The following is a 27,129-nucleotide window of genomic DNA, read 5'->3' on the forward strand; positions in this document are numbered from 1 at the left end:
ATGTAAACATCATCAGCCTACTGACTTAGTTGTGAAAAATCTGAAGAAGTTACTCACATATTGTGAAGACGTCTACTTGTATTACAAGCTGGCATACGAACACAAATTTTATGACGTTGTAAATGTGCTTCTGAAGGACCCTCAGACAGGTTGCTGTCTAAAGGACATGCTAGCAGGTTAGCTGGATTCAGATGACATGAGGATGGTTACTGCCAAAAATTCAGACATGCCTGTTTTCTTACACTGAAATGAGGTACTGACAGATGTTTGTGGTCAGACTATAGAAATGCCATGTAAAACCCCAGGACTGACCATACCAGTCCTTTGTGAATAGTGGGTGAAGGAGGAGAATTTTCACAAGGAAACTCCTATTTGAAGATAATTATTCATCTATACCATTTTATATAGATACTGGTATTAAGATCAAAAGTCCATCTTCCTCAGGATAGCTTCTACTTTAGGAGATGATACAATATTTAGTAAAGAATGCCTGTGCCTGCAGATTCCAGTTTCAAAGGAATTTAATATTATTTACACAGTTAAGGAACAGATGATACATTTCCATTTATTAGAAACTGATCTCTATAATAAAATAGATTTTAAATTCAGTGTATGTCATTATTACTGCTAAGGAAATCTTAGCCCTTGTCTGCCTTAAAACAATCTTTATTGGCTGTAATTATTGCTGTGTAGTCACTGCTTTCTGTTAATTCCTCAAATCATTTAGATGGTCCTGTCTTCCACTTACTGGTCTACAGAGCTTTGATTGAGGATCCTACTTCCTGTGTAAGAGAAATTTAAAATATTTTTTGCTCTGTCCCTACTTTTGGTTCTGTGGCAGTTTCAAAAACAGACTCCAACCACAGATTTGGTTAAATTGCTTAAAAGAAAATACATAATAGAGACAAGCACCCTATCTCTGCTTACAGCCACAACCTGAGTTAAAAGTTCAATTACTCCAAATAAATAGTTCTTCTAGGTACTTAATTAGGCCTTAGTATCTAAACAACCAACCAATTTCCCCAAATAAATAAGAAGAGGAAGGCAGCTCTATGCCTTTGTTGCTCTAGGGTGACACTATTAAGGACCTCACACATCATTTTTGTTTTAAAACTACATCTACTTATCAAGCACTTATTAAGCTTTATAAGTATACAGAGAACTCTAGTCCCAAGAGCTTTGTTCTTTACTCTCCAAAAATATCTCTTGGGAGGTAACACAAAATTTAAGTCCTCACAATAGTGACTTTATTAAATTAGTTGCTTTATAAAACATTGCAGATGTCATAATTGTTAACATAACAATTTACCAAACTAGTTAAGTGGCGCAGTTTGCTAAACACGTTTTATAAAGGAAAGGAAATGCCAAAACCCTGTTAAAGCTGATCCACTGCAGCCTCAGAGAACAAAGGAGATTTGTTTCTCAGACACTTAAATCAGACAAATAAAATAGGTAAGGAGTTTCCCTCCCCCATCTGAAACACTCCATCAGTAGAATAGTCTGATAAATAGAAACTAGACAGTCTAGCATTCAAGAGATTCCACAACTTGGTAATGCAATAATGGGAGAGGTTTACCTTCTTCAGCTTCCAAGTTGGAGGGTTTTGGTCATTTAATTTTTAAGTATCAAACTAGTGCTTTTCAGCCGCCGTATCTTCACTCTGAGATAAGCAGTCTTCTTCACAATGTATTTTTAATATCCTCACGCTCAATTTTAAGACAAAGCAACTTTAATACTAGGTGCACACCACATGCCCTTGCAGCAGACTGCTTTTCTTGACAAGTTATGAAGTAGTTCAAGGAGGTATGGTTAAGGCTGTATTACTGAATGGTGCTGGTAAATACTACACAATTTTTTGTCATGTTGCAACCTTTGTTTCCAATTTAGTGACTGCTGCTATGGAATCAGATAGCAACATTAGGTCTGTTTTTTAAAACTATGATTTAGTAGCAATGGAGGTTCCCAATTTTAACCCCTTGGCAGCAAGATCCAAGTTCCCGCATTTGCACATTAGCACCTAAGTGTCAAGGGGTTAATAACCAGCACAAAAGATACTGCACTTCTGATTGTAGCATTTGGCAGAACTGAAAGGAAAGGAAGTTGTGCTACATGTTGAAGGGATTGTGGGCAACAGAAAGAAGACACCAGGAGAAGATAAAACGTCACATGAAGTCTTCAAAATCTTGTACATATCCTCCATCATAACCACCATAATCTGCCAGATCATCTTTCATGGTAGCCTTTAATCCCCCTCCGGGAACCACACCTTTCTTCTTCTTTTTGGCTTTGCTTTGCTGAAGATAAAAAGAGAATAATTCATGAGATTTTATCTACTGTGGGCACCTTATATGGTACAGCAACCCTCATAGAGTCAACAAAGCTCTGCTTCTAGAAAAAACTTAGTTCTCTAAGGGAGATCCCACACCTGACCCAGAGAAATTTCTATTATTAATTCAGGAGAACATGACCATGTCTGTAAACAAAAGGATGGTAATGGCACTCATACTCCTGTTCTATTCCAATATAAATGGTATTGGTGAAGTGCAGTGCTTGACTTCTCAGGCTCCTACTACACTTGTTGAGAATATTATGCCTATACCCCATCCTTGTGTAATACACATTTCCCACGTAGCTAGCTCTTACCTTTTCTTGCTTTTGTTTTTCACTGCAAAGTACAGTCAATGAATTGGTAATCTTTTTCAAGTCATCAATTTCCACTAAAAAAAAAAAAGCATACCAGTAATTTTTAAGCATTTTGGAGAATAAGTAAAAGCAAAATATACATTCTTCCATCTAATTTGTCCATCATTAACTTCGGTAACTTGGAAAGGCTATTAATTTCTCCTGTTTAACATAACACGATGGAGAATCATTCAGCCTATGGCTAGGCTCACAGATCAGAACCGTTTAAAGTTAAATGGCAAACTCAGCAACAAAAATTTATAATGAACTCTAATTATAATGACACTGCTCACCAGCGAGAAACTAGAAATGTCTTTATAGCTCACAATACTCCCTACCATTTTTCCTTATCCGGTCTAAATACGCAGAGAATAACCATGACTTATGGAAATAAACATCCTTGATGCTCAGTGAGGAGTATCTGAATGACTATGTAACGACAATTCTTTTTTTTTTTTTTGCGGTTCACAGGCCTCTCACTGTTGTGGCCTCTCCCGTCGCAGAGCACAGGCTCCAGACACGCAGGCTCAGCGGCCACGGCTCACGGGCCCAGCCACTCCGCGGCATGTGGGATCTTCCCGGACCAGGGCACGAACCCGTGTCCCCTGCATCAGCAGGCAGACTCTCAACCACTGCGCCACCAGGGAAGCCCATGTAACAATTCTTAAACTACAGATGATAACTCCCCACCCCTTGGGGTCTCCATTTTATAGCATACGAATGAGAATGAAAGTGGTAGTTATCTCAGAAATCTAAGTGCCCCACCAGGAAATAAGCCCATTTAGTGGACAACACATCCTTCCATCCTTATAAAAATATAAAGCTGGAAACAGACATGAGTTTTTAGCTACCCAAAAAAGTGTTCAGTCTGGTTAGAGAGCACCTTCAAAAACAGTAAAAATAGTATACAGAAAATAAAATACCAACTATGGGTACATCACTGATCAAATTCAGAACCTTCAACTTAGTAATAATTTCCCAAAGAAAACCTAACTTAAAATTCATTGGGTAGGGACTTCCCTGGTGGCACAGTGTTTAAGAATCTGCCTGCCAATGCAGGGGACACAGGTTCAAGCCCTGGTTTGGGAAGATCCCACATGCCGTGGAGCAACTGAGCCCGTACACCACAACTACTGAGCCCACGTGCCACAACGACTGAAGCCGTGCGCCTAAAGCCCGAGCTCCGCAACAAGAGAAACCACCACAATGAGAAGCCCGTGCACCGCAGGAAGAGTAGCCCCCGCGTGAGGCAACTAGAGAAAGCTCTAGTTGCGTGCAGCAACAAAGACCCAACGCAACCAGATTAATTAATTTAAAAAAAAAAAAAACTCATTGTGTAGAATTTATTTTTCTCAATCTTAAAAACAGCAGACAGGGCTTCCCTGGTGGCGCAGTGGTTGAAGAGTCCGCCTGCTGATGCAGGGGACAGGGGTTCGTGCCCCGGTCTGGGAAGATCCCACATGCCGCGGAGCGGCTGGGCCCGTGAGCCGTGGCCGCTGAGCCTGCGCATCCAGAGCCTGTGCTCCACAACGGGAGAGGCCACAACAGTGAGAGGCCCGCGTACAGCAAAAAATAAAAATAACAGCAGACACTAGCAAAAGCAGTCCTTCCCACCTTAGTGCTATACCACCCCAGGTTGTCACTCCCATATCCCCTGCCCCTGAAATATATGACTCAGCATGAAACCAAATCCATGGACCCAGAGAATGGGTGCCAGCTCTGCTGAGCAACTTGCACCTGGCCATGGGCGTCCTCATTTATAAAATCAACAGACACTCACTGTGATCTCACTCAGCTCTAAAATTCTGTATGATTTTCCCCAAAAGACACTTTGCTAGCTGCCGCCTCCAATATATAATTAGATAAAATAAGAAACTAGTGTTTTATTAGCTGTTGTGCCAACAAGCACAGATGTCTCTTTGGGAAGCCACTGTAACACTCAGAAAGCACCCTCAAAAAACAAAAACAAAAGCACTCAAACTCAATGTATATCTGCAGAACAACGCTCCCAAGCTAACTGCTAAAAAGCAAATCTTAAATGTATTAGAGCAACCCCTCCCCTCAAAAGTCAATCTCCATCCTCCTAAGTATGATGTGCCCCTACACATCCATTCACAGAGGCCAGAGATTAGAATTACTTACATGAAATACACACATCTCGAACTAAGGCTTCCAAAAAACTGGCATAATATAGTGATTTTTCATATTGTGTAATTTTATCTTTTAGTAACTTTCCAAACTCTGTGAAGTCATCCCTTGAAGATGGGTTCATAGCATCTATTCCATAAACTGTATTATTAACACCTGTAGGAGAAAGGGGACACAGAAAATATCAAAGATTTTTTTACTCGAACTAAGGCTTAAAAAAAACTGGCATAATATAGTGATTTTTCACATTGTGTAATTTTCTTTTAGTAACTTTCCAAACTCTGTGAAGTCATCCCTTGAAGATGGGTTCATATCATCTATTCCATAAACTGTATTATTAACACCTGTAGGAGAAAGGGGACAAAATATCAAAGATTTTTTTAAAGTTTAGAAACTAATTAGATACCTGAATAACCCTGTTATTTCATTCTAAAACAGAGGTTCTTAACCTCAGTCTACTGAAATCCTTGGACAGAATTCAAATGGTCTGTACGTAATTACTGAATCACAGGTTATTTCAATATTTTGATACCTATTTCATTATAACAGGTTTCCTTTGTAAGTAAAATCCTGTGTATTTTATGCATTTAAAGACAGTATATTAAGAAGGGGCCCAAAGGCTTCACCACACTGCCAAAGGAGTCCCTGGCACAAAAGTGATGCTCTTAAAGCATCTGTCCAAGAACAGCCCACAGAATAGTTGGGAGAGAAAGAAAAAAGCAAAGCAAACTAAGATGGTTCCTGTGAAAGTATCCAGCTAACTACAGAAGCTAAAAAAGAGCAAACCATGTGTTAAATCCCAATAGAAAAATTAATCTGGCCTAAAAGGATTCTAGGCGATTAGACACTATGCTTCCGTATACTCCTCAATTATCAAGTAAATTAGTTGTTAACAATAACATTGATCCAGTATTTTAGTATGAGAAACACAACATTAAAATCCTATTAACCAAATGATCACCATATGAATACATGTTTTTGCCTTTTAATCTATAGATTAAATAGATTACCACATAAACCCTCCTCTTAAATAAACACATGGGTGGCTTTTACCATTCTACAAAGACAGGATAGTGGCCAAGTGCTCTCTGTAATGAGATGAGTGTGGTTAAGACATGCCAAGCACTCACCAGTGGAGCATCCATAGCAACTCTTGAGATTGCTAAAGACCCACTGAAAGATAAGGTCATACTTCCAGTGAAAAGGAGAATGATCACTACAGTCAGCCTGCTTGATCCACTTTAAAGAGGAGGAAGGAGAGGGGAGGAAAAAATCAAAATAACTAGATCCTTCTTGGCTCTAGGTTTCATTTAAAAGTTATTTAACTGTTTCAGGACTTCCCTGGTGGCACAGTGGTTGAGACTCTGCACTCCCAATGCAGGGGGCCCGGGTTCAATCCCTGGTCAGGGAACTATATCCCACATGCATGCCGCAACTAAGAGTTTGCATGCCGCAACTAAGGAGCCCGTGTGGCGCAACTATGACCCAGCACAAGCAAATATTTTAAAAAAAAAGTTATTTAACTGTTTCAACACAACATTCTACTCTGAAAAGCACTCAATAGAGACAACAACAAACTTGGTTAAATGAAGTGAGAACTTTTAATTATTTCTCTGACCGTGTTTCTTACATTACCCTCTGTGCCATGTAACTATCCTCCTGGAACACTCTGAACTTATTATCTATTTACAGAATCCTGAACATATCTTTTATCTTACACAAAAACCACAGCTGCAGGCATGGCACACAGAAATGGAAGTCCTCTAAAGATAGGGCATGGTGAAGGCCAAGAAGGGGTACAGAAAGAAAGGACCTTGAGCACAAGAAGGCACAACCAAAGCTGAATGCCCCACCAGGACCAGCATACTATTGTCTAAATCTTATCCAGACTTAAGACAACAGGACAGTCCTACAGTCAGTTCAATATTTAAATCTCAAAGCTACAGACTTCACATTTCACCCAAATTTCATCCAACTGATACATACATTTAAAGCAGCAGTATACTTTATTTGGGTCCAATGACTTTTTTTTTTTTTTTAAATCTTTATTGGAGTATAATTGCTTCACAATGGTGTGCTAGTTTTTGCTCTGTAACAAAGTGAATCAGCTATACATACACATATACCCCCATATCTCCTCCCTCTTGCGTCTCCCTCCCACCCTCCCTATCCCACCCCTCTAGGTGGTCACAAAGCACCGAGCTGATCTCCCTGTGCAATGCGGCTGCTTCCCACTAGCTATCTGTTTTACAGTCGGTAGTGTATACGTGTCCATGCCACTCTCTCACTTCATCCCATCTTACCCTTCCCCCTTCCCGTGTCCTCAAGTCCATTCTCTACGTCTGCGTCTTTATTCCTGTCCTGCCCCTAGGTTCTTCAGAACCTTTTTTTTTTTTTAGATTCCATATATATGTGTTAGCATATGGTATTTGTTTTTCTCTTTCTGACTTACTTCACTCTGTATGACAGGCTCTAGGTCCATCCACCTCACTACAAATAATTCAATTTCGTTTCTTTTTATGGTTGAGTAATATTCCATTGTATGTATGTGCCACATCTTCTTTATCCATTCATCTGTCAATGGACACTTAGATTGCTTCCACAATTACTTTCTATCTTAATCACCTTTTATACAATACTCAAATTATTCAAAAATCTGAACATGTATCTCACTCTACCTTAAGTAATGAAATCTCAAATATAAACAAAAGAGATTAAAAACTGTTTTCTACTATCTAAATTAGCCAGTATCATGTTTCTTCAAAAAAGGTGTTTTCTGAATTTTCTTAACTAGTAAGACTTCCATAGTATTCATCACTTGGAACTTCAATACTGCACTGTTATCAAACCCCCACTTACCAAAAGTTTCTTTCGCTAATTCGAGGTCTGCCTCTTCCTGTAATTTCTTTAGCCGCAGTTTATCTGCTAATTGTTCGTCTGGTGTTACCACTTTAGGTTCTTCAGGTTCTTCTAACTAAAATGAGACAGCAATGAAGTTTTAAAAGGGCTGGGATTATAATGGACCCAGAACATTTCTGTATTGTATGAATTTTTTTTCTAGACACATATAAATAACAGCAAACACTTATAAAGTGTTTACTGTATTTCAGGCATTCTTTTAGATATTCTTATCCCAATTTTACAGGAAAAACACCTGAGGCACAGAGAGGGTAAGCAACCTGCCCATGGTAACAGAAGGTTAACTCAGGTGGTCATGTGACAGAGTTCAGATTTGAAGACTGGGTTTATTTTGTGGTAATTTTTTTTAATTAAGGAATTGAGATTGCAGACAACTTGAAAATGGCACTCTCACATACTTTAGCTAAGACTGTATATTGAAACAACCTTTCTAGGGTAACTTGGTAATATTTATCAAGTCTTAAAAATATTCTTATATGCTTTAATCAAATAATTCCACTTGTAGGTATTCATCTTAAGAAACCAAAGCTGCATACAAATATTCAGCCAAAAGGAGGTCAAATGGGGTATTATTCATAATATCAAATAAATTTAGAGATGACCTAAATGTTCCACAACAGAATGGTTAAATAAAGTATATGGCACATCCATATGACAATACAATGTAGACAGAAAAAAAATTTTTTTCAAAGAATTAGAAAAACATTTCCCCCCTATTTATCTTTTTGTTCCACTTCTCTGAGATGACAGTTAACAGTTTAGTTTATATCCTTTCTATATACTGTAATATAATTTTCTACAATTTGTTACAAGGGGCTATCTTTGATAATATTTATCAAAGTGGGAAAAAGATGAAGGGAATTTGTGCCATTCATGGTTATCCGTGCCTGTGCAGTTCGACGAGTTTGATTCAGAAGTCCACTTGTGAAATAGGTCACATTTTATTTCTCATGGAGAAGATGAAATAAGAAAGGTCATGGGCTTCCCTGGTGGCACAGTGGTTGAGAGTCTGCCTGCCGACGCAGTGGACACGGGTTCGTGCCCCAGTCCGGGAAGATCCCACATGCCGCAGAGCAGCTGGGCCCATGAGCCATGGCCGCTGAGCCTGTGCGTCTGGAGCCTGTGCTCCGCAACGGGAGAGGCCCGCATACCGCCAAAAAAAAAAAAAAGAAAGGTCATGATGCCAAGTTAGGAAATCTCAGAACACTTTCTCGAAAGAAAAAGGGAAATATCTCAATTGCCTTAGTAGACCTGAACATCATTTCCTGCATCAAAATTGAATATATCTTAACTCAATACTTGACCTAAGATAAAATTAATTTACGCAAACTAAGGTTTCTTTAAGTTGGAGACTAATATCAAGATACAACAAAATAAGTATAATTCTAACTTCAATGACCAAGAAAGATCAAATCAATACAACTTCTTAGACTGAGCTATAAGAATCCACTGCTTGTTCTGATCATATAAACACACATGTAGGGACTTCCCTGGTGGCGCAGTGGTTAAGAATCCGCCTGCCAATGCAGGAGACATGGGTTCAATCCCTGGCCCGGCAAGATCCCACATGCTGCAGAGCAACTAAGCCCGTGTGCCACAACTACTGAGCCTGTGCTCTAGAGCCTGCAAGCCACAACTACTGAGCCCACGTGCCACAACTACTGAAGCCTGCGTGCCTAGAGACCATGCTCTGCAACAAGAGAAGCCACCACAATGAGAAGCTTGCACACTGCAATGAAGAGTAGCCCCTGCTTGCCACAACTAGAGAAAGCCCTCGTGCGGCAACAAAGACCCAGCGCAGCCAAAAATTAATTAATTAAAAAGCATACATGTAGGTATTTTTAGATATACAAATTATTAAAAAGCATCTAAAATGTTCCTGACTTGGGGAAAACAGACATTCTCACACATTGTTGGCCATGATAATTTGCTACTAAAAAGGAATTTTAGTAGCTGATTCCAGGCCTAGGGGAGTCTACCAGATAAGCCAGGCATTACTTTTTTTTAATTATTTTTTAATTTTTATTTATTTTTGGCTGCATTGGGTCTTTGTTGCTGCACGCGGGCTTTCTCTAGTTGCGGTGAGCGGGAGCTACTCTTCATTGCAGTGCGCGGGCTCTCACTGCGGTGGCTTCTCTTGTTGCGGAGCATGGGCTCTATGTGTGCGGGCTTCAGTAGTTGTGGCTCATGGGCTCTAGAGCACAGGCTCAGTAGTTGTGGTGCATGGGCTTAGCTGCTCTGCAGCATGTGGGATCTTCCCAGACCAGGGCTTGAACCTGTGTCCCTGCATTATTGGCAGGCAGATTCTCAACCACTGTGCCACCAGGGAACCCCCGGGCATTACTTATTGTGCCAAAAAACAAGGGACCTTTCAAAGACTAATGGAGTTCTGTCAAAAGGATGAAGATAGGAACAGCTTTGAGGGACCCCTACTGTCCAATGTTGGGACAATTTAAGCATCAAAAAAAATAATCACTGTGGGCTTCCCTGGTGGCGCAGTGGTTGAGAGTCCGCCTGCCGATGCAGGGGACACGGGTTCGTGCCCCAGTCTGGGAAGATCCCACATGCCGCGGAGCGGCTGGGCCCGTGAGCCATGGCCGCTGAGCCTACGCATCCGGAGCCTGTGCTCCACAACGGGAGAGGCCACAACAGTGAGAGGCCCACGTACAGCAAAAAAAATAAAATAAAATAAGAAAGCTTGCCATGATCTATGGCAAGATTTCCATGATATATTAAATAAAGCAAGATGAAAACTATAAAAATTGGGAGGAATATGACTATACAGTTGTATACAAATGTACAAAATCACCTTGGAGACATCATAAACGAATATTTACTTATGGGATAGAGGGAGAGAAACAGGACAAATGAGTGAAGAGTTGGGAGTGCTTCTTAATACCGTTCTGATTTTTGAATCATGTAAATGTGTTTTCTATTCAAAAAGCAAGTAAATTAACACAAAATTCCTGATATTGCTCCAAATAATCAAGAACAAAAACATTTATACAGCACATGGCAGAGAAATGGACACTTTCTGTATTCACTCAAAATGTACACTGCAAAAAAAACAAAAGACTAATCACAGCTAGAGAGAACTGCAGGCAATGACAAAAATCACTGACTATGGTCACAACACAGTCATGTTCCAAAATGTCTGTGAAAACTTAAAAAGGCATTCTAAGACATACAGCTTCTGGGTTTGGTTTTTGCAAAAACCACAAATTCAGTTTGTTTGGGATCATCTTATCTGATGGTATCCATTTATAGTCCTTACAAAGCCCTTCAAATGATTAGGTAATATTGTCTATTAAGATACTGCACCACTACTGATGTGAGAATTCTATATTTTAGAAAATAAATAGTACTATTTATTAGGTAATACTGCCTGTTAAGATGCTGCACCACTACTGATGTGAGAATTCTGTATTTTAGAAAATAAATAGTACTTACCCTCTTTTTAATTTCTTCTTGCCTTTTCTTCTGCTGCCGTTCTTTCTCTTTTATCTTCTCTGCTGTTTTTTTCTTTTCTGAAATTTTTACTTCTGAAAGTAATGTTTTTAATCAGTTATCTTGAATACTTTCCAGTTTATGAATGAGACAGACATGATACTTATATACTTCAAGAGACCAAACCTCACATAGCTCCAATTTCATATGGGGATTTCCTGGCAAATAAGAATAGGAAAGTTCTGGGACTCTTCCTTTCTCCTCTCTAATCTGACCCCTAAGATCCAAACATCTCCCTTCTTATTTCCCTACAGTCCTTTAGGCAGGACTTAGATCATTCAACTATGATGCCTTATTTTTTACTCTCTCCTTTAACAAAAGCACTCAAACAGAAATTTGGCAGGTATCTAATCTGATTATGTTTTGAGGAGAGAGAAGAGATACAGGGAGAAGAGAATGAAGTGGTAACGGAAGGATGTTTGGTTTCTAAAAATAACCAAAATTTCTGATTTTGTAGGCATTTTCTCATTTGTCTTAACATAAGCATCAGATGTTTACTAAGATATAAAACCAAAAATGGAAGAACCCCAATGGCTTACCTGGTTTTACTTCTGCTTCTTCTTTTTTTTCATCATCATCATCATCATCCCAGTTATCCTAAAGAAAACGACCTCCGTTAATAATTCTTGCATGTTTACTTTTCCACGTGATCTTTATTATTAGCTTGTCTAACCCCACAGAAACAAGTTTGTTGTGGTTTTTTTTTGGTGTTGCATTAAATTTATAAATTAATTTTGGGAGAACTGACATCTTATAATGTTGAACTGCCCTAGCCAAGAAAAAGGGCTATCTTTCCATCTGTTCAAGGCTCCCTCTGTATCTTTCAAGGAGTGTTTTAAAGTTTCTCTTACAGGTTTTGCACATTTCTCTTTAGGTTTATTCCAAAGTATTTCATCATCTCTGTTGCCACTGTAAATATGTTTTTTTTTTCCTTTTATGTCCTCTAACCAGTTACTATTTTAGTATAGAAAAGCTATTGGTTTTTTTTTTTTTTTTTGCGGCTCCGGACGCGCAGGCTCAGCGTCCATGGCTCACGGGCCCAGCCGCTCCGCGGCATGTGGGATCTTCCTGGACCGGGGCACGAACCCGTGTCCCCTGCATCAGCAGGCGGACTCTCAACCACTGCGCCACCAGGGAAGCCCCAAGCTATTGGTTTTTGTATGTTAATTTTATACCTTGCTACCTTACTAAATTCATTTAAGTTAGTTCCATCATTGATTTTCTAGGGTTTTCCCAGGTATACTACCATATCATCTGCAAACAAGAGATAGCTTTATTCCTTCTTTATCAATTCGTGTGCCTCCACAATTGATTTTTCTTATCTAACTGCACTGGCAAAACCTCTAGTACAGTGTGAATGAACAGTGGCAGAGAAAATGGGCATCATTGCTTTGTTCTTCTCTTAATGGAAATGCCTCTAGTGTTTTCCCCATTAAGTGCTATGTACCCCACCACATTTATGCAGTAAAATTTAATCTTTTCTTTTATTCCCTCTGGATTCCAAGTCAATTAGAAAGTCTTTTTTTTTTTAATTTATTTTTGGCTGTGTTAGGTCTTCGTTGCTGCACACGGGCTTTCTCTAGTTGCAGCGAGTGGGGGCTACTCTACATTGAGGTATGCAGGCTCCTCACTGCAGTGGCTTGTCTTGTTGTGGAGCACGGGCTCTAGCCGCGCGGGCTTCAGTAGTTGTGGCTCGCGGGCTCTAGAGCGCGGGCTCTAGAGCGCAGGCTCAGTAGTTGTGGTGCACAGCCTTAGTTGCTCTGCGGCATGTGGGATCTTCCCGGACCAGGGGTCGAACCCATGTCCCCTGCATTGGCAGGTGGATTCTTAACCACTACACCACCAGGGAAGCCCAGAAAGTCTTTTCTTAAAGCAAGGAATTTTCTTCTAGAACATGTATGCTTTCATTGTTTTTTCATTTAGATCTCTGATCCACTGGAGGTTTTTCTTTTGTATGGTGTGAAGTATGGATCTAATTTTATCTTTTTCCAAATGGTTACCCACTGTCACAGCACCATCTATTGAAAAGTCCACCTTGCCAATATTTTCTAACGATAAATGGAGTATAATCTCTAAAAGTTGTGAACCACTAGGTTGTACACCTGAAATTTATAATATTGTAAATCAGCTATATCTCAATTTTTAAAAAAGTCCATCTTTGCCCTGTGATTTACCATATACTAAATTTTCTTCGGTACCTAGTCTATTTCTGTTTTCTATTCTATCGCACCGGTCTGTTGTCTCTTCACGTACCAGTACCGACTGTTTTGATTAGAGGCTTTATCGTATGTAAGCTGGGGCTAGTCACCCCTTGCAGGTTTTCAGGGTTTTTTACTGTTTTCCTGGCCATTCTTGCACATTTGTTTTTCCATATGAATTTTTATATCAACTTGTCTAACTCCACAAAAAAGCTTCTCCATTAACAATTAAAACACAAGACAACCAAGCCAAAACTAACAGCCTCTCTTAAATAATTCAGTTGTTTTAAATGAAAAACTGAGCAGTCTTTATACTTCTTACTTCCCCAAATGTAAAAGCATCCAACATTCTAGCTAATGGCTTGATTATTTCAAGCAATATTCCATACAACACAACCCTGGTTAATGAATTAAATCTTTATAAAAATTTAAGCCCAACACTATAAATCAACTATACTTCAATTTTTTTTTTTTTTTTTTTTTTTTTTTTGCGGTACGCGGGCCTCTCACTGTTGTGGCCTCTCCCGTTGCGGAGCACAGTCTCCGGACGCGCAGGCTCAGCGGCCATGGCTCATGGGCCCAGCCGCTGCGCGGCATATGGGATCTTCCCGGACCGGGGCACGAATCCGTGTCCCCTGCATCGGCAGGCAGACTCTCAACCACTGCGCCACCAGGGAAGCCCTATACTTCAATTTTTAAAAATTAAATTAAAAAAAAGTTAATCCCAGTATTAGAAAAGTCAAGAGCTGATCAACAGCTTCATGGAACCCGCTCCCTAACTTGGGCAGGGCACTTTAAGGTGGATCTATACTGTCTTTACAGTCACAGTCACTGGGCAAAATATAAACCAATTATCAAACAATCTTCTAAAGGCTCCACAGAATTTAGAAGGTTTAATAGACAAAGACACAGCCCTGTGTTTAAATAGGCTTTAATCTATAGGTAGCCTGACCACTGTCTCAACAACCGCCAGGCACACCAGGACACGCCCACTGGAAGCTGAGCCACAGCATGGCAGGTGCAAAGCAGGAGGCCCTGACGCTACTGGAAGAGGCAGAAGCTGACTAATGTGCCATAACTATGACACCAAGCTTCTGGTTTTTAACAGGACAGGTCATAAATCTGAATCAGCATCCTAGGTATATAAACTAACCAATCCTTGATTCTTAATAAAAATTTGTAAATCCAAAGAAATAAAAAGTCCTGATTAAGGCTGCCATGGGGTCTGCAAGCAGTGGGAAGAACTTTGTACAAAAGCATTTTTATAATAACTTTACCTTCGCAATTTAACCCTTAGTTCATAGTTAACAAACAGAATGAAAGCAAACCAGCCAGTCATTGTTTGAACATCTAAGATACTAGATTAGAAATTAGACAGCAAATGTTTATATTACCCTGCTGGTTTGCTTAAGTGCTTGTATCAATACACCATAGTACAAAAGGAACCAGAGAACTAAATATAGAAGTTAACTACTACCAGGAGTTTTTTGTCATTTTAATCTTCACAGAACACAGGAAAGCTGGGTCTGTGAGTGATATGCTGCTTAGATGGTGCTTCAGATAAAAGGACCAACTGCTTACTTCCAGGGGATGTTTATTTATAACTCCCTACTAATAACAGTGATGATGATAATAATGATAGATAACATTTACTGAGGGCTTACTTTGCACCAAGCACTGTGCAACGTACTTTACGTTTTATTTTTACTTTTTAAATTTTGGCTGCACAGAGAGGCTTGTGGGATTTTAGTTCCCCAGCCAGGGATTGAACCTGGACCCTTGGCAGTAAGAGCACGGAGTCCTAACCATTGGACAGCCAGGGAATTCCCCAAAGGACTTTACATATAGTAACAGTTAACCCTCACAAAAGTTCTGTAAGTAAGGTGGTGTTATCCCTACTTTACATATAAGTACACTAAGGCCCAGAGATAGCTATCCTACAATCCGAATGGAAAAATAATGAAGGAACCTGTTTTGAACAGGCCAAAGTTCCTTTAAAGCGTCATATTAAACATGACTTCTTACCTGAGTGCTGAAGTATAAAATATATGTCTGGGAACTAGGTCCCTCCACACCAAAATTTGTTCTTTCAATTAGTTCTGGAATGAGGTCCCCTGGAATTTCAAGGAACCCCATATCAAAGAGAAGGGTTACAGTACATACTAAGATATGCCCAGCTACAAATATGTCAATTATTCATCTCAAATTGCCTGTGCTAGATTTCCACTAATTTTAACAAATGAGTCTAGCAGCCTCTGGTACTAGGAGGCCAAGAAGGGAGAGGTATAGCTGAAAATGAGCAGCTCCATCCCAGTAACTCCAACATAGAGAAACAGCACAACAGAGTAACATTTCTGTTCAATGCTGATGTGCCTCAGTTCCCTTTACCAGTAAAACATCACCCCACCCATATCACTGCTCCTTCAGTATCTCATTCGCACTAACTCTATGCTCCACCTCTACCCCGCCCTGGTTTCCCTATCAAAGAATAAACCTTATTCTAGACAGTCATTACATTGTCCCATCAGTGCAAGCATAACTAGGCTACAGAGAATTCCACCACAGAATGGATTTCAGTAGCAAAAACAGTGGTTCCTAGTAAGTCCTGGAAACAACCATGACATCTGCTCCTCAGTTCATAAAAGGACCATGAAAGGCACCCTCACCCCAGACTGCTTGAAACAGTAATAACTGCCCTGAAGTTATTCCTATACTGGGGACAAGTTCCTAAAGAAGGGAGCATAGTGATATCAGCAAGAAGAGCCTGGCCATACTTCCAAATAGATGCAATCCCAAAAGCAGAAGGCCAGGTAGCTTTCCCCCAGAACTTAAAGAGTTTTTGCATCCTTAGTTGTAAAAGTAAATGTATAAAAGTAGAATGTCTATATCTGCCTAATTTTCCATAAACATCAGGACTTTGTAAATACTGACAATAAATTCAGATAAAATGTAAGAAGGGTTCCAAGAGAAACACCTAAAATGAATACTTAAAATAGAGAGTTAAGTCTATAATTTTGTAAGCCCTAAATGGTTGTTTTTGGTTCAAGAGATTACCTATAAATACTGAGTTAAATTCTTTACCCAATTATCATTGGTAGCCAATAACTCTTCCAACTATAATATCCGATCTATCTCCAAAAGTATTAACCAGGCTGCTCTCCTAAAATGGCCAGCTTCCTCAGAAGAGAGGCTGTTGATAAACTACTCACTTATCTATACTCATGTTCTACAGACACACACCCAGCATCATTTGAGCCATTTCTCTGAAAGAGATGGCTGCTTTTCAAGTTTAAAATCTGCTTCCCAATCAAATATGACTAAGAACTGAAAACATAACATAAAAAATTTAAACCCTGCTTTCTTTATTCCTAATAATGCAGTCAGTAGTTGGCCAGTCTGTCATTTTTATAATGTACAACTACAGAATGTCACATGCAATGAGAGAACACATTTAGGGCTGAAAATGTTTTCCAACTTAAGCAAGATATATTTATAGATCATCAAATAGAAGTAGCTTCAAATGAGCAGTAAATTTCTTCTGTCCCATAGCAATAGCCCATTAACTAACATATACTCCTCCCCCTTTCTTCTTTAGTTTGGTTTAGATAAAGCATAATCTCTTGCAGTAAGAGTCATTTACTGGTGTTCTGTAAGCTGTACCAACCTGCTCTGAGAAGCCTCAGAACTCTGTAGTGAGCTCCTGCCATGGCTAGACCTGCCAGGAAACTTTAGTTCTTAAAAGAAGCCCAAATATTCTTCCATCACCTCAGAACTATGATGGTCTCTGGAAGCCAAGGTACCTGCCTCAATAAATTCTACTTCACTTAAGTCAATTCATTAAGTTTTTAACACCCTACTATGGCTCAGCACTCTGCTGAATTCCATCTTATTGCTGACCTGTCTCATATTTGGAACTGTTATCAATTCTACTTTAAATTCCTGGCTAAGCTAGATCAAGAACAAGACACTGAACTCTAAACAAGTGGCTTATTTATTTTCAATGGTCCAGCATGACAAATATATTAGGTAAATATTTTTCAGTATTTTTTCTTGCCTTTTAAATTCTTAAGATGTCATTTATTGTGTTTTTCTTTAAAAAAGGAAAAAACAAAACAAAAAATGTAAAATGAGATTCAAATTGCAAAACAAAGGAGAATACAGAGGCACAAGTGGAGGAGTTTACTCGATAGAAACAAGGTAGCCGAGTCTAATTATGGCGAACTGGGTGGGGGGCCGGGAAGGGGTAATGGATGCCTTATTGTAAAAATAACCATCCTAACTAAAAACTTACTAGTTTATAAAAAAAACTGTCAGGGTATTGAAATGATATAATTGGTATTTTCTTCAAAATAATCTGGTTGGGGGAGGAGAGCAGTAAGTGCGGATACAGAAGATATAAGATTGGTCATGGTTTTTAAAAAATTTTTTTTCTTTATTTTTTATTTTTTGGCTGTGTCGGGTCTTAGTTGTGGCACGCAGGCTTCTCTCTAGCTGTGGTGTGCAGGTTCTCTCTCTAGTTGTGGCGTGCAGGCTCCAGAGTGGGTGGGCTCTGTAATTTGCAGCACATGGGCTCTCTAGTTGAGGTGTGTGGGCTCAGTAGTTGCGGCACGCAGGCTTAGTTGCTCCGTGGCATGTAGGATCTTAGTTCCCTGACCAGGGATTGAACCTGCATCCCCTGCATTGGAAGGCAGATTTTCTACCACTGGACCACCAGGGAAGTCCCTGGTCATGGGTTTATTAAACTTTTCTTTCCACTTCTTTATATGTTTAGAACTTCTCATAAGTTACACACACACACTTCCAGATACCCATTTCCTAGCAAAATGCCACCTTCTGAGAATTCCCCAGCAATCTCCAATTTCTTTGAAGTACAGATGCCCTACTTCAGAAGTACTGTTTCCAACGCTTAAAAATGTCCTTACTCTGGTAGATATAAACTATTAACCAGGATAGGATCCTAACAGACAGTTGAATGGGCATGAGGCAGGCAGTTTTCAACTAAGTCAGCTCTCTAGGATCTTTGTTTGTTTGTTTGTTTTTGCAGTACGCTGGCCTCTCACTGTTGTGGCCTCTCCCGTTGCAGAGCACAGGCTCCGGATGCGCAGGCTCAGCGGCCATGGCTCACGGGCCTAGCCGCTCCGCGGCATGTGGGATCTTCCCGGACCGGGGCACGAACCCGTGTCCCCTGCATCGGCAGGCGGACTCTCAACTACTGCGCCACCAAGGAAGCCCTCTCTAGGATCTTTTAAAGAAATTCTGTAATAACATTACAGAAGCAAATGTCTGAGATGATTGATCACAGCCAGAAGTTTTCTCAAAACAAACTCCACACCCTTTGAATAAATCTAGCTTCTAATCTGTTTCACTGAAATGATGGGATACTAGTAAAATGGAGTAAAAGTTGTATTGTTCCTGCGTGCAGTGGGTAGGTACTCACTGCCTTCTTTCTCTCTTTTTTTCTATCTATCTATTTGGCTGCGTTGGGTCTTCGCTGCTGCACGTGGGCTTTTCTCTAGTTGTGGCGAGCGGGGGCTACTCTTTGTTGCAGTGCACGGGCTCCAAGCGCACAGGCTTCAGTAGTTGTGGCACGTGGGCTCTAGAGCGCAGGCTCAGTAGTTGTGGCACACGAGCTTAGATGCTCCAAGGCACGTGGGATCTTCCCGGACCAGGATCGAACCTGTGTCCCCTGCACTGGCAGGCAGACTCTTAACCACTGCACCAGCAGGGAAGTCTGTGCCTTCTTAATCAACATAGCCTACACATCATTCCAGCAATGGGGAAGGAATCCAGAGATATATGCCAAGAAAATAATTCCTCCCACTGCCTCTACATAACATCAGGATAGTACAGAAAGGGAATATAAAGCTAATGTGACAGGAAAGTACACTCCCTAGTTCTTACCTTTTCACTGGGAAGAAGCATAGACTCCCCCCTACCATGAATATTAAAAATTCTACAGTTTCACCTATACGCACTGCCACTTTCAGACAGCTATCTGAAAAGTCAAGGGCAGCAAAATGCTATATCTACTGAAAAACAGTAAACTACTGAAGCAAGTTACTGTAACGAGGACCTCAGTTTTCCTTTCATTTCTCAGGACACTACAAATGACATTAAACCTATACTCTTAAAGGTTAAACACTAGATGCTGACATAAACTGAAGAACTTACTGTTTCTACATACCTTACTTTTGAAGGACTTTTCAAAAATTCACATACTGTATTATTTAAGGACTATGATTATTCGATCTCATGGTAACTAAACCTTGTTAGCATCTCCTTACAAAAGGATTAAATGCTAAAACATTAGAATTCAGAAATTTGGTATTATAGGTATCCCTCACTTTTTAAAGTTCACTTTATGCCACTTCGCTTTTTCGAATGACCCTCATTAATAACTGTACTCGCTAAGTGAAAGAAATCCAAAGAGGATTTTCACTTTTATTACAAGTGAAAATAGCATTCGTTTTTGCACTGAGCCATTATAGAGGCAGCGTGCACCCAAGCAGCAAGAGTGGCACTGCCAAGGCCAAGCTCCTTCTCCACCAAGCTACTCAGCATCTCAGCATCAAGCTGCCATAGCTTTGAACTGTGTCTGCAAGCAACTGTGCTTTACCTGGATTCATCCTGTGCATTTGTTAGCAAGATGTGTCCTAAGGCAATTGCTTCTTTCAGCTCAGGCAAGGTTTCATAGGAATGCTCTACTTTCGGATAGCAGGGAAAACCTGTACTCACTACCATTCAAGGTGACAAATTTCAACTCTAGATTGGTAACCTCTGAGCAAGCAAAAACTTGCTTGATAACCATGGTCATTCAGTTCAAAACAAAAAATTCACAGTAAACAGCCACCGTGGAGAGAACTTACTCCTACTGAGCTTAAGCACAAGAAAATGTGGCACAAAAATAACCCCAGCTACTCGATCTAAACAGCCTAAAGATATTTTCCATTAGCCAGAAAAATACTCTCTTGCAGAGAGAGAGAATTAACATTTACTGAGTGCCTACCAAGTGCCAGGCAACTCTGCTTAATGCTTGACATATTATCTCATTTAAAGTGCAAAATAATCCTCTGAGGTAGCTTCTGTAATGACAAGATTGGGAAATGGAAGAGAAAGAAAAAAGGATTAAAAAACTGGTTCATGACCACAAACAGAAAATGTCAAGGCAAAAATATAGATCCAGGTCTGTCTATTCCAAACTACTAGGAATCAAACTACTCCATGAACACCTTAATTTGGAAGTCTTGGAGAAACTCAACAGAAATAAACCAGCATTTCAACATGGAAATAAAATGGACAAGTTCAGCTTTCTACTCCAATATCAACTTCAAAGTTTATGTAAAAGAAATAAGCTACTTGTATAAAAGAAAGAAATTCTGCACTAAAAGAGTGCAAAGAGGCGAGATGACCTTTAGGGTACATAAGATTTACCTTTTTGTAAATAAGATTTACAACTTATAAATCTCCAAAATTAGTTCCAAGTGGTCAGAATTATATTTATCAGGATTGACACCATTAAATACAATAATTTCAGTCAGTCTTCTTCATGATATCAGTCTAGACTACTTCATTCAAACTTCATTTTCTGATAATTCTTTTCTGATTTCTCTAGTCGTTTCTTCTCACTTATTCCCAATTTTCATAACAGATGTCTTAACTCCTACATCCACTCTGCACAGAAAAAGTGAAAGGACAAATCTGAACTAAAGACTCAAAACAGAAAATCTGCTACAATGTAGGGAGGTAACTAATATCTTGCAATGAGGCTGATAACACAATCCATTCCCATGTCTATACAACATTTAAATGAAACATTTAAGTATCTTCACAATAGTATTGCTCATTTATTAAACCCAAGATTTGCAAAGCTCGCGTCATCCCTGAACCTCAGGCTGTTCAATGAATTGGACATCCACCTCATCAGACTCAGGTAAAATGTAACAAAAGCAGTATTAACACAAAATTCAGAGTGATTACCTAGCTTAAATTTTTTTTCAACCCAAGCAGAAGGATTTGTAGGGTTGTTAGCATGAGCTGAAGGGTAGAAGTTAGAAGAGTAAAACATTCACCAAATGAATCGAAACCATAAACAACCATTTTCCAACTCATACTAAACCTTATCTTCACAAAAATAAAAAGATTTTGAGAAGTTTGTTAGTAAGAGTCTTAACATTCTGTGCTTGAGACTTCTGTAGCTACCTGAAAAACAAAAACGAATGCAGTAGTCATAATGTCATCTGAAGCCCCCAGGAGTTCTCAAAAACAAACGAAGACGGTAAATCAGGTTCAAATCTACAAGGCATAGGAAAAACAACCACCAAAAAAACACAAAACACTGACTCCCTCGTCTTCTCCAACCACCAAATCTTCACTATTTCCTTACGCGTTCGTGTGTAAATGAATAATAGGTCGCTGTGTGGACTACCCAGGTTTCTCATCACTAACTGCTAGCTATCTCAGTACTCAGTTCATCCTTTTACCACAGGATGGGAGAAGGGAGGCTAAAAATTGTTGCGTTTGTGTGGGGGGAAAAAAAAAGGTGGCTAAAATTAAACCACAATATTTCACTCATCCAACACCTCGAACAAACTCTACAAATGGGCCTTCGGGGATATAAATGAGTTATTGGCCCTGGGGAGACCTGAGCTTGAAAGGGCAGGTGGGTTGCAAGACTTTCCATATGGGATAAGCCAGGGGCTCCATTCTCAGCTTCCCAGTCTCATCCCCGCGAGCAACTCCAGACCGCGAAGTTTGCACGTGGGCCGGTCCAGCAGCTGCTGTCACCTCCCGTCGCCAGTTGGCGGGTGGGATCCAGGCCGGAGCGCAGACCTTCAAAGAAGGGCCGGGGCTAGGGCTAAGGCTAGGGCTGGGGCCAGCGACTCGTTAGGGAAGTTCAACAGACCACGCTGCCCGCCTCCGGCCCATATGGCCGGCGAAAAGAGGGGAACAGGGCACCGCCAGGCCCTACGCTCGAGCCTAGACCCACGGCCCGCAGGCCCGGGCGGCGCCCCCGGGCCCACACTCCGTCCGCCCGCCCGTCGGCGGGCAACTCTGCCCGCGACACCGCCAGCCCGCTCCAACACTGCTCGGAGCCCCGGCCCGCACCCACCTTGACGTCCTCGTCCTCGTCCTCGCCTTCCCAGCGGTCCCCGCCGGCGGTGCCGCCGCCCCCCACCTTCCGCACCGGGTCTTCCACGGAGAACGTGTCCGCGTCTACGGAAAAGAGCGAGCCACGTTAATGCCTCCCTGGGTGTGGGGCCAGCGCCGGCCCAGGTCCTGCTCCCGGAACTTCTCCTCACCCCAGGAGTCGGAGTCCCCCGCCGCTGCCGCCGCCATCTCGAGCCGGGTGTAAGCGTGTGCAAGTAGAGAGCGAGCAAAGAGTTAGCGCGGCGGATGTGAGTCACTGGATCTGCTCTCGTTGACCGGCGCAGGGCACGCTGGGACCTTGGCTGACTGAACGCCAGGGCCCAGGCCCCGCCCCTTCTGGCGGCGGCTGGGGCGACGTGCGCGCGGGCCGGAAGGGGGCGCGGAATGCGGCGGGCAAGGCGGAGCGTCCTGTACTCCACGCCCCGGGGAGGTCCTGTGGGCTAGTTGGGTGGGGAGAGAGGAAGGGGCTGAGGGAAGGCACCCAATCCTGGGCCCTGGGAAGGAAATGTAAGTGCGGGAAAGTTAGCAGGGCGGTACCTTGCCTGGCGCTGGGCTCTCGCCTGCCCTCTCCACCCCTCCCCTGCCAACCCCATCCGCGCCCCAACCAGTCGGATGCGCCCTTCCTCTGGTCACGCGGATCGCCTCTGGCTGCCGCTGGCTGACACCTAGGAAACCCACAACCTCTCCACGCCGCACTCAGAAGCGGGCTCTGAACTCCACGCCCACCTGTGGGGGCGGTGGATTGGCCTCCCCGATCACTGGAGGGCGCGGTTGCGCTGGGCGAGGTGGGGTCCCTCTGGAAGCCGGGGTACGCAGGGCTCCCGGGAAGAAGCGAGCGGAGAGGGCCGAGCTCCTGGCAGCCTTCCCAGCCAGGGTGCTCAGAGTCAGCTCCTGGCACACTTGCCTCCAGTTCGTCACGAAGGAATCGAAGGCAGCCCCAGTGCTCAAGGATTTTCCCTTCCTTTGAGCTCCTTGAAGCCAATACATGATTCATTCTTTCGCAGAATAATTTCGGAACTCGGTCTGCGCTAAGCATAAACTCTAGCCTTGCCCTAAAGGAGCGCACAATCAAGTAGCAAAAATAGACATGTAAACAAATTTCGACACAGTGCGATGACTGCAACAAAAAGAAGCATTGCGAGGTTAAATGTAAATGGGTAACATTAACCGCGGGGGGCGGGCGGGGAGCGGTAGGCCACTTGAAAGGCTTCGGGAGGGTAAGCACTGCAGTAACGAGTTTTAAAGACGAAGTGAAATTTGCTCCAGTGCATTTCCCGTAGAAAGATTGCATGTGGTCCCTGGTCTGACTGAATGGCGCAATTGGAGATAACCTGAACAGGTAAACTGATCGTAATAAAGGGTTTAAGATGGGTTAGCCTGCACTCTGTCCTTCGGGCCATTGGGCTCCACTGCAGGATTTTCAGAGGCGTGCAGTTTCAGATATTTTTATTTTGTTTTTGTTGTTTTCTTAATTTATTTTTGAATATGTAACACACGTACTTGGTACAATGTTCAAGTTATAAAAGGGTATACACAGTGATCAGCCATTCTGTTTTTTCTGGTGGCAACTATGTTTCCCATTTCTTGTGTACCTTTTCAGAGTCTACAAATAGTACACATTTTATAAAAGATGGTCTTCCAAAAGATATCCTACAGCCCACTTACTCAAAGTTTGTTCCTGATCAGCAACACCCGGGAGCTCGTCAGAAATGCAGAATCTCAGACTCCATCCCAGAATCATAATCTGCCTTTTAACGAGATCCTCAGATGATTGTACGTTAAAGAGTGAGAGGCAATGCTATACAGCCATCCGTTGATAAAGAGGGATTGGAAGGAGGTAAGACAGAAGGCAAGGAAAGACTAGAATGTAAGGTCCCTAGGGCACAATCTGTCTTTTATTAAGTTATATCTCCAGCATTTGGCACAGTATCTAATACATAAGTAAATATTTTATGAATTAATAGAGAAGAACACCATCCTAAAGCAAGGCGGTGGCCAAAGAGGAAGGAACCAATCAGATAAATAGTTAAGGGTCAGAATCAACAGAATTTAGTGACTCTGATGATTAATTTTATGTGTCATCTTGGCTAGGCCATGGTACCCAGTTTTTGGTTAATCACTAGTCTAGTTGTTGCTGTGAATGTATTTTTTGTTTATGATTAACCTTTAAGACACAGATTTTTAGTAAAACAGATTACCCTCCATAATGTGGATGGGTCTTATCCAATGAATTGAAGGCATTAAGAAAACACACCGAGGGCTTCCCTGGTGGCGCAGTGGTTAAGAATCTGCCTGCCAGTGCAGGGGACACGGGTTCGAGCCCTGGTCTGGGAAGATCCCACATGCCGTGGAACAACTAAGCCCGTGTGCCACAACTACTAAGCTTGTGCTCTAGAGCCCCCGAGCCACAACTACTGAAGCCTGCGTGCCTAGAGCCCGTGCTCTGCAACAAGAGAAGCCACCGTAATGAGAAGCCCGCACACCGCAATGAAGAGTAGCCCCCGCTCGCCGCAACCAGAGAAAGCCCTCACGCAGCAACGAAGACCCAACACCGCCAAAAATAAATAAATTTTTAAAAATTAATTATTTTTATTTTTTTTAAAAAGGGGGGCTTCCCTGGTGGCGCAGTGGTTGAGAGTCCGCCTGCCGATGCAGGGGACGCAGGTTCGTGCCCCGGTCCGGGAGGATCCCACATGCCGAGGAGCGGCTGGGCCCGTGAGCCATGGCCGCTGAGCCTGCGCGTCCGGAGCCTGTGCTCCGCAACGAAAGAGGCCACAACAGTGAGAGGCCCACATACCGCAAAAAAAAAAAAAAGAAAAAGAAAACACACTGAGGGACTTCCCTGGTGGCACCGTGGTTGGGAATCCGTCTGCCAATGCAGGGGACACGGGTTCGAGCCGTGAAGATCCCACATGCCTCAGAGCAACTAAGCCCAATGCACCACAACTACTGAGCCTGTGCTCTAGAGCCTGTGAGCCACAGCTGCTGAGCCTGTGAGCCACAGCTGCTGAGCCGTGTGCCACAACTGCTGAAGCCCCTGTGCCTAGAGCCCAAGCTCCGCAACAAGAGAAGCCACCGCAATGAGAAGCCGGTGCACCACAATGAAGAGTAGCCCCCGCTCTCCACAACTAGAGGAAGCCCACGCCCAGCAACGAAAACCAAAAAAATAATTAATTAATTAATTTTTTAAAAAAAGAAAAGAAAAGAAAACACACTGAGGAAAAAGGGATCCTGCCTACAGACTGCCTTTGGACTCTGCAGCATCAGCTCTTCCATGGGTCTCCAGCCTGCTGACCTGCCCTGCAGATTTGAGACTTGCCAGCTCCCACAATTACGTGAGCCAATTTTTCTTTCTTTTCCTTTCTTTTTTTTTTTCTTTCTTCCTTCCTTCCTTCCCTTCTTTCTTTCTTTCTTTCTCTGCGCTGCACAGCTTGTGGGATCTTAGTTCCTCAACCAAGGATTGAACCCGGGCCCTCAGCAGTGAAAGTGCCATGTCCTAACCACTGGACAGCCAGGGAATTCCCTGTGAGCCATTTCTTAAAATAAATCTTTCTCTCTATATATACACATGCTACTGGTTCTGTTTCTCTGAATAACCCTGACTAACACAGTGACTGACTGGATATGGAGGAGGAGGGGAGGGGAGCTGTAGAGGATGATGCCTTTGGAGATTGAGTGGAAGTAACATCCAGCTATAGGTGCTCAAGTCAAAAACCTGGGAGCTATCCTTGCTTTCTTCCTCTCACTTACCCCTTAAATTTAGTCCATCACCAAGGTCTGTGAATTACTTCCAATGTTAATCTCGAATCCATGTCTCTTGCTACCACCTTAATCCAAGCTTTCTCTAGGCTGTTCTACTATAATATGCTTTCAATTGGTTTTCCTTCTTCTACTCTTCCCTCTCCACAGTCCATTCACTATACACCAGGCAGTTTATTTAAAAAATGTAAATTAGATCATCACACCCCTTCCTCCTAGTTGAAATCCCTTTAGTGGCTTCTTGGTGTTTGTTTGTTTGTTTGTTTGTTTGTTTTGGATTTAGATTCTGAAACTCCTTATGATGGCCTACAAGGCTCTGCACCATCTGACTCCTACCTCCCACCAACCCCCTTATGATGCCATTCCGTCTCATTAACATCATTGTTACTGGCCCTCTGAGGCTACTAAGCCTTTTCCTATTTTTGGACTTTGTGCTTGCTATTCTTTCTGTCCACAGTGCTCTTTCCACACCTTTACATGGTTGGCTTTTCTTCCTCCAAAATTCAGGTGTTACCTTTGTAGAAAGTTCTTCCCTGTTCTCCCTCCAGCAAGGGGCCTCTCCCAGTTACTCATCTTGTCGCTCTGGTTTTATCATAGCATTTATCACAATTTCTCATGACCTTGTTTCCTTATTTAATATCTGTTTGGAGCACAGGTATTTTGTCTGTGTTCTTTGCTACTGTATTCCCAGTGCCTGGCATGTAGTAAATGCTCCGTAAATGTTTCTGAAGATGCCTGAATGGTGTTTCTCATCATAATAAGGAATGAG

The 27,129-nt window shown here is 42.0% G+C and overlaps 2 protein-coding genes across 4 annotated transcripts in view; one reads left to right on the forward strand and one right to left on the reverse strand.

The window, feature by feature from the left end:
- SPG11 (SPG11 vesicle trafficking associated, spatacsin) overlaps nt 1–608 on the forward strand; it is a 76,977-nt gene extending 76,369 nt beyond the window's left edge. For all 3 annotated transcript variants that reach the window (XM_032622391.1, XM_032622392.1, XM_032622393.1), the window contains exon 40: nt 1–608. In XM_032622391.1, the coding sequence (XP_032478282.1) occupies nt 1–181 (181 nt within the window). In that variant the 3' untranslated portion in view covers nt 182–608.
- EIF3J (eukaryotic translation initiation factor 3 subunit J) lies at nt 540–22,900 on the reverse strand. Its single transcript, XM_032622402.1, has 8 exons — nt 22,754–22,900; nt 22,564–22,667; nt 11,796–11,853; nt 11,200–11,291; nt 7,690–7,804; nt 4,825–4,986; nt 2,644–2,717; nt 540–2,294 (listed from the first exon to the last, which is right to left on the reverse strand). The coding sequence occupies exons 1-8, from the start codon at nt 22,788–22,790 to the stop codon at nt 2,163–2,165; spliced, it is 774 nt and encodes a 257-aa protein (XP_032478293.1). The 5' UTR covers nt 22,791–22,900; the 3' UTR covers nt 540–2,162.
- Nucleotides 22,901–27,129: the final 4,229 nt, after the last annotated feature.

The sequence above is a fragment of the Phocoena sinus genome, chromosome 2 (assembly GCF_008692025.1).
Source record: "Phocoena sinus isolate mPhoSin1 chromosome 2, mPhoSin1.pri, whole genome shotgun sequence".
NCBI classification, from domain to species: domain Eukaryota; kingdom Metazoa; phylum Chordata; class Mammalia; order Artiodactyla; family Phocoenidae; genus Phocoena; species Phocoena sinus.